The 14530-nt window shown below is 45.3% G+C and overlaps 1 protein-coding gene across 2 annotated transcripts in view; it reads right to left on the bottom strand.

The window, feature by feature from the left end:
• Positions 1-14120, bottom strand: part of SNX31 (sorting nexin 31) — a 32483-nt gene extending 18363 nt beyond the window's left edge. The window contains exons 1-4 of one of the 2 annotated variants that reach the window (XM_082313761.1): positions 14015-14120; positions 13869-13943; positions 7050-7164; positions 5885-5949 (exon numbers count right to left, since the gene is read on the bottom strand). In XM_082313761.1, the coding sequence (XP_082169887.1) occupies positions 5885-5949; positions 7050-7164; positions 13869-13943; positions 14015-14080 (321 nt within the window). In that variant the 5' untranslated portion in view covers positions 14081-14120. The remainder of the gene's footprint in view (positions 1-5884; positions 5950-7049; positions 7165-13868; positions 13944-14014) is intronic. The other variant, XM_082313762.1, reaches the window with a different exon arrangement.
• Positions 14121-14530: the final 410 nt, after the last annotated feature.

The raw sequence follows: 14530 nt of genomic DNA, 5'->3' as shown, positions 1-14530 counted from the left end.
AAAAGTTCAGATCTTCTCCCAAGCTGCTATTTTAGTTTTGGAAAAAGCAGTAGAGTCATTGTCTCATCTACTCACAACAGGCACCAACATCAAAACAACCTGTATTTTGGCAACAGTACACGTTCAGTAGTACTTTTCACATTTCCTACACTTTTGCTCCTGAAATTCAGGGAACATGCCATGTTAACTAGAATTGGACACTTTCTTATATCCCTTAATACTGCTTATTTGAATCTTCCCTTAACGCTGTCACTATTACCTGTGGTAACATCTAGAACTGCTGTCTACTCCCCACTTGCTTGCCCCAGTAGCTTGAAGCACATCTCAGTCATTAATATAAGAACACAGAATAATACAGAGTTGGTGAGGGACTTTCTTCATTTTTTGGTTTTGATGAAAAGAACAGCTTTGGGGAAAAAAAAAAAACCAACACAAAAACAACAACAACAAAAACCCCAAAACCAAACCCCAAAACCAACAAAAAACCCAAGCAAACAAACAAAAAAAACCAAATAAGATATCTATTATATAGTTTCCCCCACAGGAAAAGAGATACCTAGATATCTTTTTTTTTTTTCCTCCCAGTTCTCCATTAGAAAATTTAATTTTAAGTGATTTTGTTCTAAGAGAAGTCAACACCAATCTGAACCCTCGGCAAGCTCTCAATGGATTTGTTGCTCAGCTAAGAAGCATGGGCCATAAAAGGAGAAAGGGCGAGAATGGAGGCCCTTATTACAACATATTTGAAAAGAACAGCAGGTCAGGGGATTGAATTGCTTCTTAACATCGAAACAAAAATAAAAGACCTCCTTGAATTAAGATTCTTCAGAACCTTCTATGCCAGAAACCTTCCCCCCTGGCCAGCACACAATAAAAGTCTGAAAGTATGGGAACTTCCCACATGAAATTCAGATTTCTGGCCAGCTGCACTTTTGAAATAGAAGTTCATAAATAAGAAACCCAACCTTGCTTGATACGAAAGAAATAACATTTTCAGAGTAGTGATGAAATCATAGATACTCAGCCTGACTTCTGCTTGTGTATATACACACCCGAACATATTTATGAGTTACTGCGAATGGGCACAGAGGAACGTTACAAATGTGCATTCCCCCATTGCATGCACAAACGGTAAGTGCTTTGCGAGTGCAGAGAAGCAGAGGCTGCAGGATCAGAGACAGGGGCTCTATCCAAGAAAACACAGCCCATGATCAGACCAGCTTTGATTCCTAGTAACACCTGCAGACTTCTGGGTTACAGTTTACCTACACTCTCAATAGCATACACACCACACCTCTCTCATGATATTCAATCCTTGGCCTCATGCTTACTCCTCAGAAGGAAAACTGACTTACATGGGAGTCCTTTGATGAAGGACCACATAAGAACACTGCTTTTTGCCTGTTATCAGGCACTGGTTGGCTCTATTTGCTCAAGCACTCAGAAACTTTTCATCCATCCTTTCGCCAACACCTGAATCCTTTGCTCATGTTAAAGGCTGCTGTTTACCAGCAACACACACTGGAAAAGATCAGCCTCCTAGATAACTATCTCCAAACCTCTGCTGCTGCAAGGAAATATGTCTCAATTTTATTCATAAATGCATAATGACTGGCTGTCCTCACAGCTGCATCCTGAATATACCACATTACACCATGGGTGCCCAATACAGAGACAGCCCATGATCTATATTCAAGGGGGATGAAGGGATTGAGAGCAGCCCTGAGGAGAAGGACTTGGGGGTACTGATAGATGAAAAGCTGGACACAAGCCAACAACATGCTCTCACAGCCCAGAAAGCCAACCATATCCTGGGCTGCATCAAAAGAAGCGTGGCCAGCAGGTCGAGGGAGGTGATTCTGCCCCTCTACTCTGCTCTGGTGAGACCCCACCTGCAGTACTGCGTCCAGCTCTGGGGTCCCCAGCACAGGAAGGACATGGACCTGTTGGAGTGGGTCCAGAGAAGGGACACAAAAATGGTCAGAGGGCTGGAACACCTCTGCTATGAGGAAAGGCTGAGAGAGGTGGGGCTGTTCAGCCTGGAGACGAGAAGGCTGCAGGGAGACCTTACTGCAGCCTTCCAGTACTTGAAGAGGGCTTATAAGAAAGATTGGGACAAACTTTTTAGCAGGGCCAATAGCAATAGGACAAGGGGTAATGGTTTTAAACTAAAAGAAGGTAGATTCAGACTAGATATAGGGAAGAAAATTTTCACGATGAGGGTGGTGAAACACTGGAACAGGTTGCCCAGAGAGGTGGTAGATGGCCCATCCTTGGAAACATTCAAGGAGAGGCTGGATGGGGCTCTGAGCAACCTGATCAGGTTGTAGATGTCCCTGCCTATTGCAGGGGCCACGGACTAGATGACCTTTAAAGGTCCCTTCCATCCCAAAGCATTCTATGATTCTATGATACAGATGAGTTGCATTAAAATGAGACTGATAGGGATGTATGTACCTGCTCATACTGTCTTTCTCCTCATGAAAAAGGAGAAGACACAACACAGCCACAATGGTCTCATCTTGTTAATGACTTCTTGCAAGAACTGTGCCATTTGTCTTTAGGGGCTGGAGGTAGCGGGGCATATACTGAATCTGTCTCTCCAGCTTGGCCACTGGCCAAGTTTGCAGAGTTTGGAAGAGTGGAGGGGCAGGGAAGTTATGGGTTGGGTTGTTCAGCTCTGCTACACGATAGTGTTGGTAAATATTTCAGCAATGTTTGTTTTGAGCAAAGCATCCACTACACCACGCTGCTTCCCCATGTGTCAGGAGCCCTGCTGTCCCCTGGCAACTTCTCCCATGAGATTAAGTTGCTGGGGAAACAGCCAGAGCACGCCTCCCATAAGGAGCAAACCGTAACAACCTATGCAACAGGTAAAAGTGGTGCTGGGCAAAACCAGGGGCCTGGAAAGCAGGGTTAACCCGCATGGGCTTGTCCCTACTTCAAAAGTTTGCCCTATTAGATGTGATCGGGGGATATAACTGGTTGGTGTGACGCTGGGTGCAGATAGATATGAGTCATGTTGAACACAGTCAGGCAGCTGCAGTAAAGCCATGGTCCTTGCACAGCACTCCCACTCCAGGGAGTGCTGGTTTCAGCACACCCTTCACAACCCCATTCAGAAGCAAAACATAGGACAAGGAGCAAAAAGGTCTTAAATTCAGTTTGATTTTTCCCTTTGCATCTTCTGTTTTAGTCAGTGACATCTACAAATATCTTCAGCCAGAAGCTTAAATACTGCTGTTTTTAAGACAAGCCAAGAAAACGAAGCAAGCATTAGCAGACTACCTGAGAGGACAGCTCTATTCTCTCTCATAATGAAAGATAGAAGTGAAGGTGATAAAAGTCAGCAGTAGAATTTTTAGGAAAAAAACCCTAGCCTAGCAGTCTCATTCACCTCTGGTTTCCTGTCTTCTCATTCTATTAGAACTGAAGGTTTCTATTATAAAAGCTGCACTGGTTTTACCTACAGACAGGTCTGCGCTCAATAAATAGCTGCGCTGGCAGAAAAGTGGCTGACTGCTTCCCGTTCATTGCCACCCGCAGTGCGGTCCCTCCGCCACTTCTCCCACATTAGCTGGCGGGTTGCTTGTACAGGTGTGCACTAATTTGTTTCAGGTAGCCAAGACTGACTAGTCAAAGCCAGTCCATGTCATTGGCAGAAAAGGAGCATGCTATTTCATCATTTTAATGATGTTTTATTCTTGAATCTTTCATTAATCATACCTCTTGCAATGTAATGTAAACAAGAGCAAGTTTGGGGTAATGCCTGGTTTTAACACTAAGTAGCAGTAACACTGAAACCCTATGTTTTCACTCCTAAGCAATGTGTAGGATGCTAAGTGCTGCCTACGTATCTTCAACAACGCAGAAGGAAAGAACAGTACAGAGGTGTCTTTCAATGCTGTTACAGAAATTTTGTCATTCTGCCATAAAACATCTCAGAAGTCACAGTTTACTAATAAATACTGGAACGTGCACAAAGCCAGTTTGTTGAGTGAGATTCTTTAGTAGCCAAAATGAATACCTATTCACCCATCAGTTACACCAATTAAAGGCACTGTGCACAGCTAATGACAGTGGATGCACTTCTGTTTTTCATAGAGTTATTTGATCTCTCTTAGGAGTTTGTTCCTTACCATAAGGAAAGAACACATAAAGCACTACTGTTATATGTATTATGAAGCGGTAATTTATGTAAGCACAACAATTTTAAGTTTAAATTGTAAACAAAAAAGCTGGAAAACTACTGTCTTTGCCAAGCAGGAAGCCCAAACATCGTGCATGAAAATCCATTGTATTGTGGAACAGAAATTTGGGTTAATTTTATGTCTCAAGAGACCTTGCACTAACATTCAAGGTATAATTCAGTGTCTACCTCAAACTCTACAAAATAACTGACTGCTTTTCACAGCACAGTCGTCACATGCCTTAATAAACACACACACACGTACATGACCCGTAAGTCAAGTATTACACACGTACTTATCAAGTCACCCCTCTTCACCAAATGGGCCTGCAGTACAGAAAAACGTAAATATACAACATAATTTCTGATGGTACATTAAGAGAAATCCACAATACTGGCATGCCAAAAGACATCTTTAAACACTGCAAACATGCATTTTGAAGAGTTATTTCCTGCCAGAACTTTGTCAAAAAAAGTCAGTTGGCAGTGATTGAGGGCAAATTGCAAGCATTCCTGATAGATTTAACTTTCTTTAGCAGACCTGTTATCAGTTTCATCAAGACTAATTAAGACTCAGCAGTAATTGTAGGGCTATAACAGGCATTGGATCAGAACTAAGGAGAGACTGCTTCTCACAAAAGAAATCCTTAATCAGAACGGGATTTTTCATTCACTGTCTTGAGCACTTCAGGAGGTCTGAATTTAAGAGACAGTAAATAAAACTTTATCTTTTTATTTACAAAGTATATAGGAAAAACCTTCCTAGAATTTGTTAGGAGTACTTCTTCACACCATTTTCTATAGCCTTTCTGAACTCCCCTTACATACCTTAATCACACATAGCAAGTGAAGAGCTCTCGAGTCACAAAACTCTTACTCGGTCCTTCAAAACATCCCGTCTCTCCAGAACAACTCACTGCAAGCAAGGTTACAGCAACACCAGCAGAATGCCAAGCGCTTCCCAGAAAACGAAAGCAGCATCCCCTCCCTGAAAATGCTGTTGGAGTCATACTGCTCCCTGCTCCAAAACACTACTATCCTCATAAGAAGCCCAGCAGCTGGAGAAAAGGTAAGGGAAGAAAAGGGACATACAGGACCTTGCAGTACTCAGACACAAGCAAGAGCTATCCAGGCTCCAAGCCTGCTAAAGATCATACATGTCATGGACCACATTAAAACGGATTTCAAAATTCATCTAGGTTGCAAGAACCCAAATACATGCCAGATTCTGCCCATCACTACAGCTGCAAGATAAGAGAACATGACATTTTCACAGCAGTCATCAATACGCTTATCAGTCCAAAGCACTGACGCTACCAAAAGGCATTTACAGTTGCAAAATCCAAGAATGTGTGTAATCCTTCTATTGAGCTCTCACAAAGACTCTTCTGGGAACTGTTTAGAGGCAAAAAGATTCATCAGATATGCCACAGGATATAAAAACAAAGCAAATAGTTCTTTCTGTGTGAGAAACAAGTTCATACATGGACAAAACAATAGCAATACCATTATTATTGCCACCCAGGTTTCACAGAGAGCACTCTGTCATTGGAACTTGCTGCTTTACAAGGCAGACCAATACGCTACGAACACAAGGCAAGGAAGATAGCAAAGGAAGCCTTGAACTCAGGAGGTAGGATAATATTTCAACTCTGTCACATAACAAACTTTTTGGCTGAAAAATTCAAAACTTACCTGCTGAAGCTTTTGGAAAAAACCTGTGAAGACATCACTATTGGTAATATTTGAATCCAAAGTAACTGAAAAACAAGAGGAAAATGGGGAGGGAGGAAACCAAACTTAGCCAAAAGATGAAAAACATGGCTAGTGCCTAAAAACAAGATGTATACAACATGACTGTTGGTTAAACAGTCAGTGCTACTTTATTGATACTTTGGTTTCTGCACAGCTACCTTTACTAGCCTGTTAAATCACTGAAGCTATGAACAGTGCAAAATGCATGTAGTGTTGCTATTCTCCCAAAGCAAGACTACAGTAAGGTTCTTGGCCACGTAACTCCATGGCCAGTAACTCTAAAAGGAACTGTCGAATACTCAAGTGAAAAAAATAATCACCAAGTAAGATTTTAAAGACTAATCTCAAGTTTCTGTTTTGTAAGCCTTGGCACAAAGTATCTGAGGCCAGAGGCTACAAAACCTCTTTAAGTTCATCCCCTCACGCACCCTTCTTTTTGGGTAGTTGAAATGGTTATATTTTTTTATTTCTTGGCTTACATGAAACTCACAAGACACATTCTAGGGATGCTGCAGACCTGGTTTATAACACAACACATTGTGCCTGACATTTAATTTTTCTACAAGATCTTGTTATAATTCTCACAAGTCCGCCTGGAAACCCTTGAAGGGAAGAGGTTTATGCAGAGCCCAGTTCCATATTACACTTCTACCAGTCCAAATGCCTGTCTTTTTTGCCTCCCTCTTTTACCCACCAGCCACGAGTTCTCACGCGCGGCCCCGTGTCAGTTCTGGCAGTTGTGAAGCAGCAGGGATGGGTGGCTCAGCTCACTGATACAGAAGAGCAGACAACAGTCAGACTACAGGCTGCCACCAGAAGGCCAAGTTGGCTTAAGTTTAGTGTGAAACTGCATCGTTACATTTTGGGAAAGCTACAGAAAGGCAGCTGCTTAAGAAACAAGAGAAATACGATATGCTGCTGTTCTAGAGCCAGTGAACCAACAGAAAGAACAGGGCTGCAACACTTAGCCCCAGCCTTTTAGATACACCCTTACTCAGCTCAGTGTAGAAGGTAAAGCACCCTGCACAGTCACAATTGTAGACATATCCTCAAAGGTTTAAGCCCTACATATGAAAGCTGATCAGGTTGTTATAGCCAAGCTTACCATTCTGAAGGTACTGCTCCAGCTGAGACTGTCTCTCATCTGCCATTGACTTGGTCATTGCCAGGTAAAACTTCGGAGGGAAAGCAGGCACCGCACTCCCAAAAAGCTGCCTCAGCTGCAAAACAGCCAATGGAAAGCACTGCATCAGTGGAGAAGTATTCATAGTTTCCAAGGAGCTTTCAGCGCTTTCTTGTTTTGACAGTGAGACAGTGATGACCTACAAAGGGCACGGGATACCCACCCAGCACCTCCCTGATGGCCCTCAGGGCCCACAGCAAGGGCAAAGCCTTTCTTTGCCCAGGTAGCCACCAGAAGACAGCCCAAGTGAGCAACCTCTTTTGATGGGTTTCTCATTCAGTCTTACCACTTCTGAGCTCCTGCTCCGAGCCAGAAAAGTAGCATTGTATTAACCTTATCAGCTAGGTCTTATACACCTCATGGACAAACAAGATATGGTTACAGATTGTCTTCTCTTCCCAATACATCCATACAGGGTTTCTTTGATCTATACCCAACAGAACTACTTTTTAAGAGCTGGTGACTTGTGCCCTTGACTTGTCCTACCTCAGAGGCTTTTATTATTTTGTCCATGAAAGGCAGTAACTTTTATCAGATCATCTAATATTGTCAAAGAAAAAAACAAAACAAAACAAAAAACCCCACACCAAAACCCGGAGAATCTTTCATGAACACAAACTATCTGAAAGTTTGGTTCTTCCTCCAGCTATATCAGCTGGCTAGTAAGAGCATAATGTCTCTGTACAAAACCTACCTCATTTATAAACAGACCTGAAAGGACTAGAGAACCACATTTACATTATCTTACGATAACATAAGATAGTTCCAATATAGGTTTGGGCAGTAGTTGGTCACTTGGAAGTGTAAAAATTCTCTGCTATAGGCAAATTATCTCAAGAGAAGGATGAGCTATGTTTACCTTCCCAGTATGCACATTACTAAACACAGCAAAATACAGCAAGTTTGCCTGGAAACATTCCTTCACCTAAATCAAAACAATACAGCATCTGATCAGTAAAATGAGACTCCTATAGTATGCTGAGACATTACTACTAATTAAATTTTAAGCACCACTATTCAATTCAGCAATCAGTGTCACTAAATCCTGTGAAAGATGACATTTTCCCTCTGGCCCCAGCTGCCCAAGTCTTTCATATGACTCCAGCAGCTGAAGCTTGAAGACAAAACAATATGTTTATTACTGCAAGAATTAGCAATACCTTTTCCTACCTATTGTCTAAAGACAGGAGTGAGGCATATTCTCACAGCTCCACTTTCCCTACATTGGCAACACACTGCTATTTCTGAGTTCTTGATTATTAGATATGCGTGAATCACTCCGAGATACACAGCATAAAAGAGTTAGATAACTCTACGTGCTTTGGTTTTATGTAAAGCTAACAGTAATAGCTAGTATAGAGTGCTTTTTATCTTCAAAGTCCTTCACATATGAGATCTTCCCCCAGGGACTGAAAAATATTATCTCTGCTCTACAGGCAGGCAAACTGAGGAGATACAGCAAAAAAATTTGCCAGAAGTTGGAAAGCCAGAGCCACATTGACAACAAGGAGGTCCTCTTTCTTCCCTCTGCATTCAGGCCATGCCTCACCTACAGAAAGGGGTGCTGCCTGTTATCATCAGTTTGCACAAGCTGTGTCTCTGGCCTACTTAAAAAAATAATTAATTCATCTCAGCGCCGGCTGCTTGGCAAGTTTCTTGAAATGCAATTGTGTGTCCTCAGGATTTGGGCTACAGAGAAGAGAAACTTCTCCCAACCGATTAGACTTTTTCACATCTCAAAGAATTAAACAAAGATGCCCATAAACCTTAAGTGTGTATTTGTGTACAGTGTTGAAAGTCCACCAGACTATCAGTCACCAGTATGAAATTTCATTACAGCAGAACAACACAAGTCGATATTTATCTTCACAAACCCAACAGCCTAGGCTACATTTTAAATGCAAGTCAACACCACTGTACCTGGCGGTGCCAAGTGCCAACTGCCTGCTGCCCTGCCAGGCCAACACCACCATAAGAGATGGGTCCCCTACCCAAAATCTGCTTCTGACCATTTTTTCCAAGGCTGTGGGTTTGTTTCTGCAACCTGAAGCCACTCCACAGAAGACATGTGTCTCAGCCCCAAGCCAGGGTGCCCTGTGCACTGCCATTTTCTCTTGACTGGACCTACTTGACCAGACAGGTACTTCCAAGCCATCCTGCTCCACAAGCTGTCCAAGGGGAGGACTCCCATCCTTTGGCCTCTCTGTGTGCCTGACCAAGCAGCTTCTTTGCAGACACTATGGGCAGCTCCCATCAACAACACACAGCAGCCGCCTGGGCCTGTCCTACCTCACAGCCCACAACCCAGCACCAAGGCTGGGCACAGCTCCACTTGCAGCTCCCCAACCCAGAGGCAGCTTCAAGAGCAAGTGGCAGGAAAGCCCGCAGGGGAACGGATCACAAAAACAAGCTTAAATCTGACTGTACTTAAGTCATTCTGTCAGCCCAGACAGGATGTTCCAACGTGCTGAAAGAGGTACTTATTCTTCCTCCAAGCTTTCCACCTAAAAGAGAGAGCAGCTACCCCATATATGACAGTTTTAAGCTCTAAGAGCTAATCTCTCAAAAAAAGGGAGTAAAGACACACGCCATAGTTGGTGCTGTTTCTTTTTCATCTTTCTGCAATAAATATTCCCCTCCTCAGTAGGAGAAATTATCTGTTTTAAAGTGTAGTCAACCAGAATTAATCATCTCCTACTTAGTCTAATCCCATAGGTTTGCTTTTTGGTGTCAGGTCCTGGCCATGCTGTCTAGACAAGGTATTTCACCCAGGGCCATGCTCCATCACAGGTGTGCAGATGCTGACAGAGCACCAGAAACAAAAGTGCTAACCTGAAAAAACAGAGCAGCATTATAACTATAAAGCTATTATGTATCGATTATATACAGAATGAACAGGTATCTAGGCATTTCCTTCTCAGTTACCTGATTAAATATTAAAAAAAAAAAAAAGGAGGAGACACCATTCTAAGATTAAAAATGCTTAAACCTGTTTCACGTGAAAATTAAAATATATGTATGTAGAAACTGTCCAAGCAATCAAAGGTATGAGACTTTCTTGTACATGACTGGCTAAATGAAGTTTAAAAAAAAAAAACAACAAAAAAAAAACATTTTTCCATACTTAATTCCTTTTTATCAATTGTTTTATCATGATTAACAGATTTTTTAGAACTATTTTCCCAACAGTCATTCATACCAATCACAGATGCTGCTAACTGACTCAGTAGAGGCTGGCATCACAACCAGAATCCATCAGTGTTGCATTTCACTCTTAATCCTACAGAGGACACTTCCTATTTACTCCCTGCCTCGAAGTAAAGCAGTGAATCCTCTGGCAATCGCAAGAAATAATCTGTTCCTTTCAGTCCTACAACAGAACATAGGTTCATTATTATGATATTTGTTTAGAGAGGGACACGCTAAGCAGCTGCCAAACTGAAAAGCCAAATGCAAGCATCACAATGGTGGAAATCATGGAGAGCCTGTGTCTTCAGCAACTGTTCAATTTTGAGGAAATCCAGTAACATTTTTAGTGCACAAACCACTGTCCAGGTGATCTCTAGCCCCACTCTAGAAGTTTCGTCACTTGTATGTTCTTGCAAGAGAGCCTTACCTCTTGCAGAATATACAAGCAGAATAAGACCCACAGCTCTATTAGGGGTGCTCTGGTCAGTGTGCAGTCCCCACAGAACTAAAGCCAGAGGAGAACACAGCTACAGTACAGAGCACTGGCTAGCTGTCCTTGTATAAATCTAGGGCCAAAGCTTAGATCCTTAAAATGCACATCCATCTGCCATTGATACTCCTGCTGAAGCTGTTCAGTCATTTGCAGAGAATGGCTACACAAGTCTTAGTTCAGCAAGTGCAAACAATAAGGAAGGCTGCCCAATGTGTATGGCATTCATCCCGAGCAAAGGGAGACTGGTCCTTCAGCTGTCCTTCCTGCTGCTAATCCTTAATACCTAAATACTCAAGACAGAGGAGGGAATGAAAACTGGGTTTCCCACAACTGAATGTTCTAGCTCCTAAAAGGAGGGGCAAAAGGGGAGAAGGCAGAGCCACCTCTGGACCCTCTTACAGCCAACACAAAGCCCCATCTTCCAGAGGAAGGTCAAGGGAGTAAATATTCAGAAGAAGACAAGCACCTTCTGGCAATCCACAGCCAAGTGCCTATCTCCACAAGAGGAGAAGGGCTAAAGCTGTACTTCTTGCCCCAGCATTTCTGCCAGCCCTGCTCAAGCAACTCCTTCTAAGCAAGATCTCTTTTAGGATATCATTCTTGGTTATTCACACCTCCCTCTATAACTTTTGCCTTGGGTGCTCAGCTTAAGGCTAAGAATCCCATTTGGAGGTAAGGCACCTAGAGGTAAGGAAATGCTTCTCAGAGTTAGCAATACCTGCACCTCACCATTCAACAATGTCTCTGAAAGCCCACGCTCCATCACACTACACTGCCTCTGAACAGCCGCTCCCTTCAGACAGTCCTTTTGTAGAGAACAACTGCTCTGGGAGACAGCGAGGAACAGAGCTTAGGAGTGCCAAACAACAGAAGCACTCTCAGAATATAAAGTGATGGGGAGCAGGAAAATGCGCAGCAAGAGAAAAGGGGCAGGTAAGGCACAGTATCACAAACAAAAATGATTGCGTATTACAAGTTAGGAGAGGAGCTTGTAGAGGTGGAATAGCAGTGCTTTAGAAATCACCACCCTGAAGGGGATCAGAGGCACAACTAGTCCAGCACCACATCCAACAGAGACAGATCCTCCAGAGCAGTGTTCAAGAAATACCATCAAGTATAATCATGCAGAAATCTGTCCATGGGGGAAGCTTATTTCTAATTCACATCCTGCATCTATCATAGAATTGTTGTATCTGTGAGGCTTTGTGGACACCATGTGTGATTTGGTCAGGAAGTGAAATTACTGTATCCTGGAGTTTAAGACTTCTAGTATGTGTGCATTTTTCTACCTTAACAGAGTATTTCAAGCAAAATAAGCAGAACAGAATATAATAATTATAGATGAGCAACCTCTCATAAGTATAGGGAAGACAATTAAGGGACAGCAGTGTAGCTGTAAGCGTCAAGACCAAGCATGGCAGCTACCAACAGCAGGAATGAAGGAATTAAAAATAAAAACCAGCTAACAAGTTGTAAAGCCCAGCAAGAGGCAAAATGTCAGTTACAGAGGATGCAGAGAAGGGAAGGATTTTGCTGAGAGCATTAATGAAGTTAAAACCGCCTGAGCAAGAAACAGCAAGCCTTAAAGAAAAAGCAAGCAAATACATAAGCTGGTTTATTAGTTCAGATATGTTATCCAAAATACTCCATTAACCAAAGCAAAATATTACTGTGAGAGCTCCCACAGGGAAAAGAATTGCAGAGCTGAGGCACAAGAGCACACCTCAGCAAACACTGCTTCCCACGGCAGCCCTACTGCTGACTCAACTGCCTTTTAGCTGTGCTACTCCAACTGTTTGTGCAGTCACACAGAGTTGGGAGAGACGGACTGATCCCCATCAGGCCTGGCTGGACAACTGCTCCAGAGCGGTCCCATCACTGCAACTGAGAGCACAGCAAGGAGGCTGCCAAAAGATGGAGCACCTACCTAACCCACTACCACAAGAAGTGTTCATCAAACAAGGCCCTAAAATAGGGCTGTCAAGGTAAAATAAGACTGCTCAGCAGGGGTGACAGTGTGCGCCCAGACTGACGGAAAAACTGGGAGAGATTTTGCTTGGAGACTAGGACTGGCAAAGGCCAGAGAGATCAGGCCAGAGAAGAGAAGGCTGGCAGCCACTCTGCTTCCAGGGAAGAGCTCAACATCACATGCTCCCTTTTATCTTCCTAAGAAAACCAGAGGAAGGATAGAGGGGAAAGGGACAGAGGCAACTCAGACAAGAAACAAAACAAAAGCAGAGATAAACAGGCAGATTCACCCTGAAATAATCCACTTCACTTAGCTGGGGCCACGTATTATTCCCTGATGACCACTATTCCTTGGAATGCTCCAGGCCTGTGTTCCAGCTGTTTTGTAATTACCTAGTAATTGCCTGTGTGGAAAGGGTCACTCCTGAGGTATGTACTTAGGCAATTTGGGCCAAAGGATCCAACACTTGGTTAACCTCTGGCTTGTCCAAAAAAACCCTGCAACTGACTGTGCAATTTGCCTGGACTGACCTCTATACACTTTCTAGAGTTGTTCATAGGATGAAAGACCCCAATAAAGCAGTTGCATCTCCCTCCCAGAGGCCAAGGAAAAGAGGCACGAGGAGCTCACAGCTGCTGCTGCTTGGCCAATGTTTCCCATTAAGCCAGCTTACCCTTCTGCCGCATCCCTCGGCTTCTTTTTGGATTTGCCTCTCAGCTGCTGCTGGATTTCACCCTGCAAACATGGGTGCCCTGCAAGCAGCAGCTCTGCCCCTCCAGCAGCAAGCATCGGGGGACCAGGCAGGGTGTGAGGGCAGGTGGGAGGGCAGGGCACGGCTTGGGGGGACCAGGCGTATCCTCCCTGTGGCGTCAGCATGAAGGAAGGCTGTAATAAGGCGGGTTTGGGCAGACACAACTCGCCGCCCCCATCCCACACCGGGCCTGCGAGGGCCCGGAGAGCCCCTCCTGCCCCGCAGCCCTCCCAGGGGCCCGGCCCGGCTGCCTGGCCCGGCGGCCGCCGCGCCCCGCAGGCTGCCCTCGCCGGGGCTTTTCGGGGTGCCCCCCACCCCGCCACCCCCGGCCGGCCTCACCTGCGCGTCCCAGCGGCGGAGCTGGCTGTACCGCGCCTTGCCGAGCAGGAAGCCCTCCAGGCACACCGAGTACAGCTGCAAGGACACAGCCGTCAGACCCGCGCCCGGCCCCGCCGGCCCCCGCCCGCTCCCCGACCCGCGCCCACCACGTAGCGTCCCCCGCGCCTCTCCCGCAGCTCCTCGGCGGCGGTGATGCTGAAGTGCAGCTTCATGGCGGGGCCGTCCCGGCCCGGGCCGTCCCGTCCCGTCCCCTCACGGCAGCGGCGGGGCTGAGGGAGCGGCGGGCGGCGCAGGTGGGCGCGGGAGCAGGCGCGGCGCCAGGGGGCGCTGTCGCGGCGCGGGCGGCGGGCACCGAGGCGGGAGCGACCCTCAGGCGCGGCCGCGGCGGCGGGTTTTATCTGAAATCCCCCAGAAAGGGAGCCTGCGGGGGGGGGGGGGCGGCCTCGTTAGGGCCAGGGGCAACCTGGGGGTGAAATTAATGGTCAATAAGCGGCAAGCAGCGCCCGCAGGGGAAGAGGCCCGGCTGGAAAGGGCGGCAGGGGTGACCCGGGGCGCCGAGCAGGAAAGGAGGCGGCCGAGGGACCCTGTTCCAGCGGCCTGTGTAGGTGGGAACAGCACCGGGAGGGGGGCTACGAAGTGGTAATTCACTACGAAGTGATGAT

This window comes from Platalea leucorodia (genome assembly GCF_965183815.1).
Source record: "Platalea leucorodia genome assembly, chromosome: 1".
Lineage (NCBI taxonomy): Eukaryota > Metazoa > Chordata > Aves > Pelecaniformes > Threskiornithidae > Platalea > Platalea leucorodia.
This window is presented reverse-complemented; position numbering and strand designations above follow the sequence as displayed.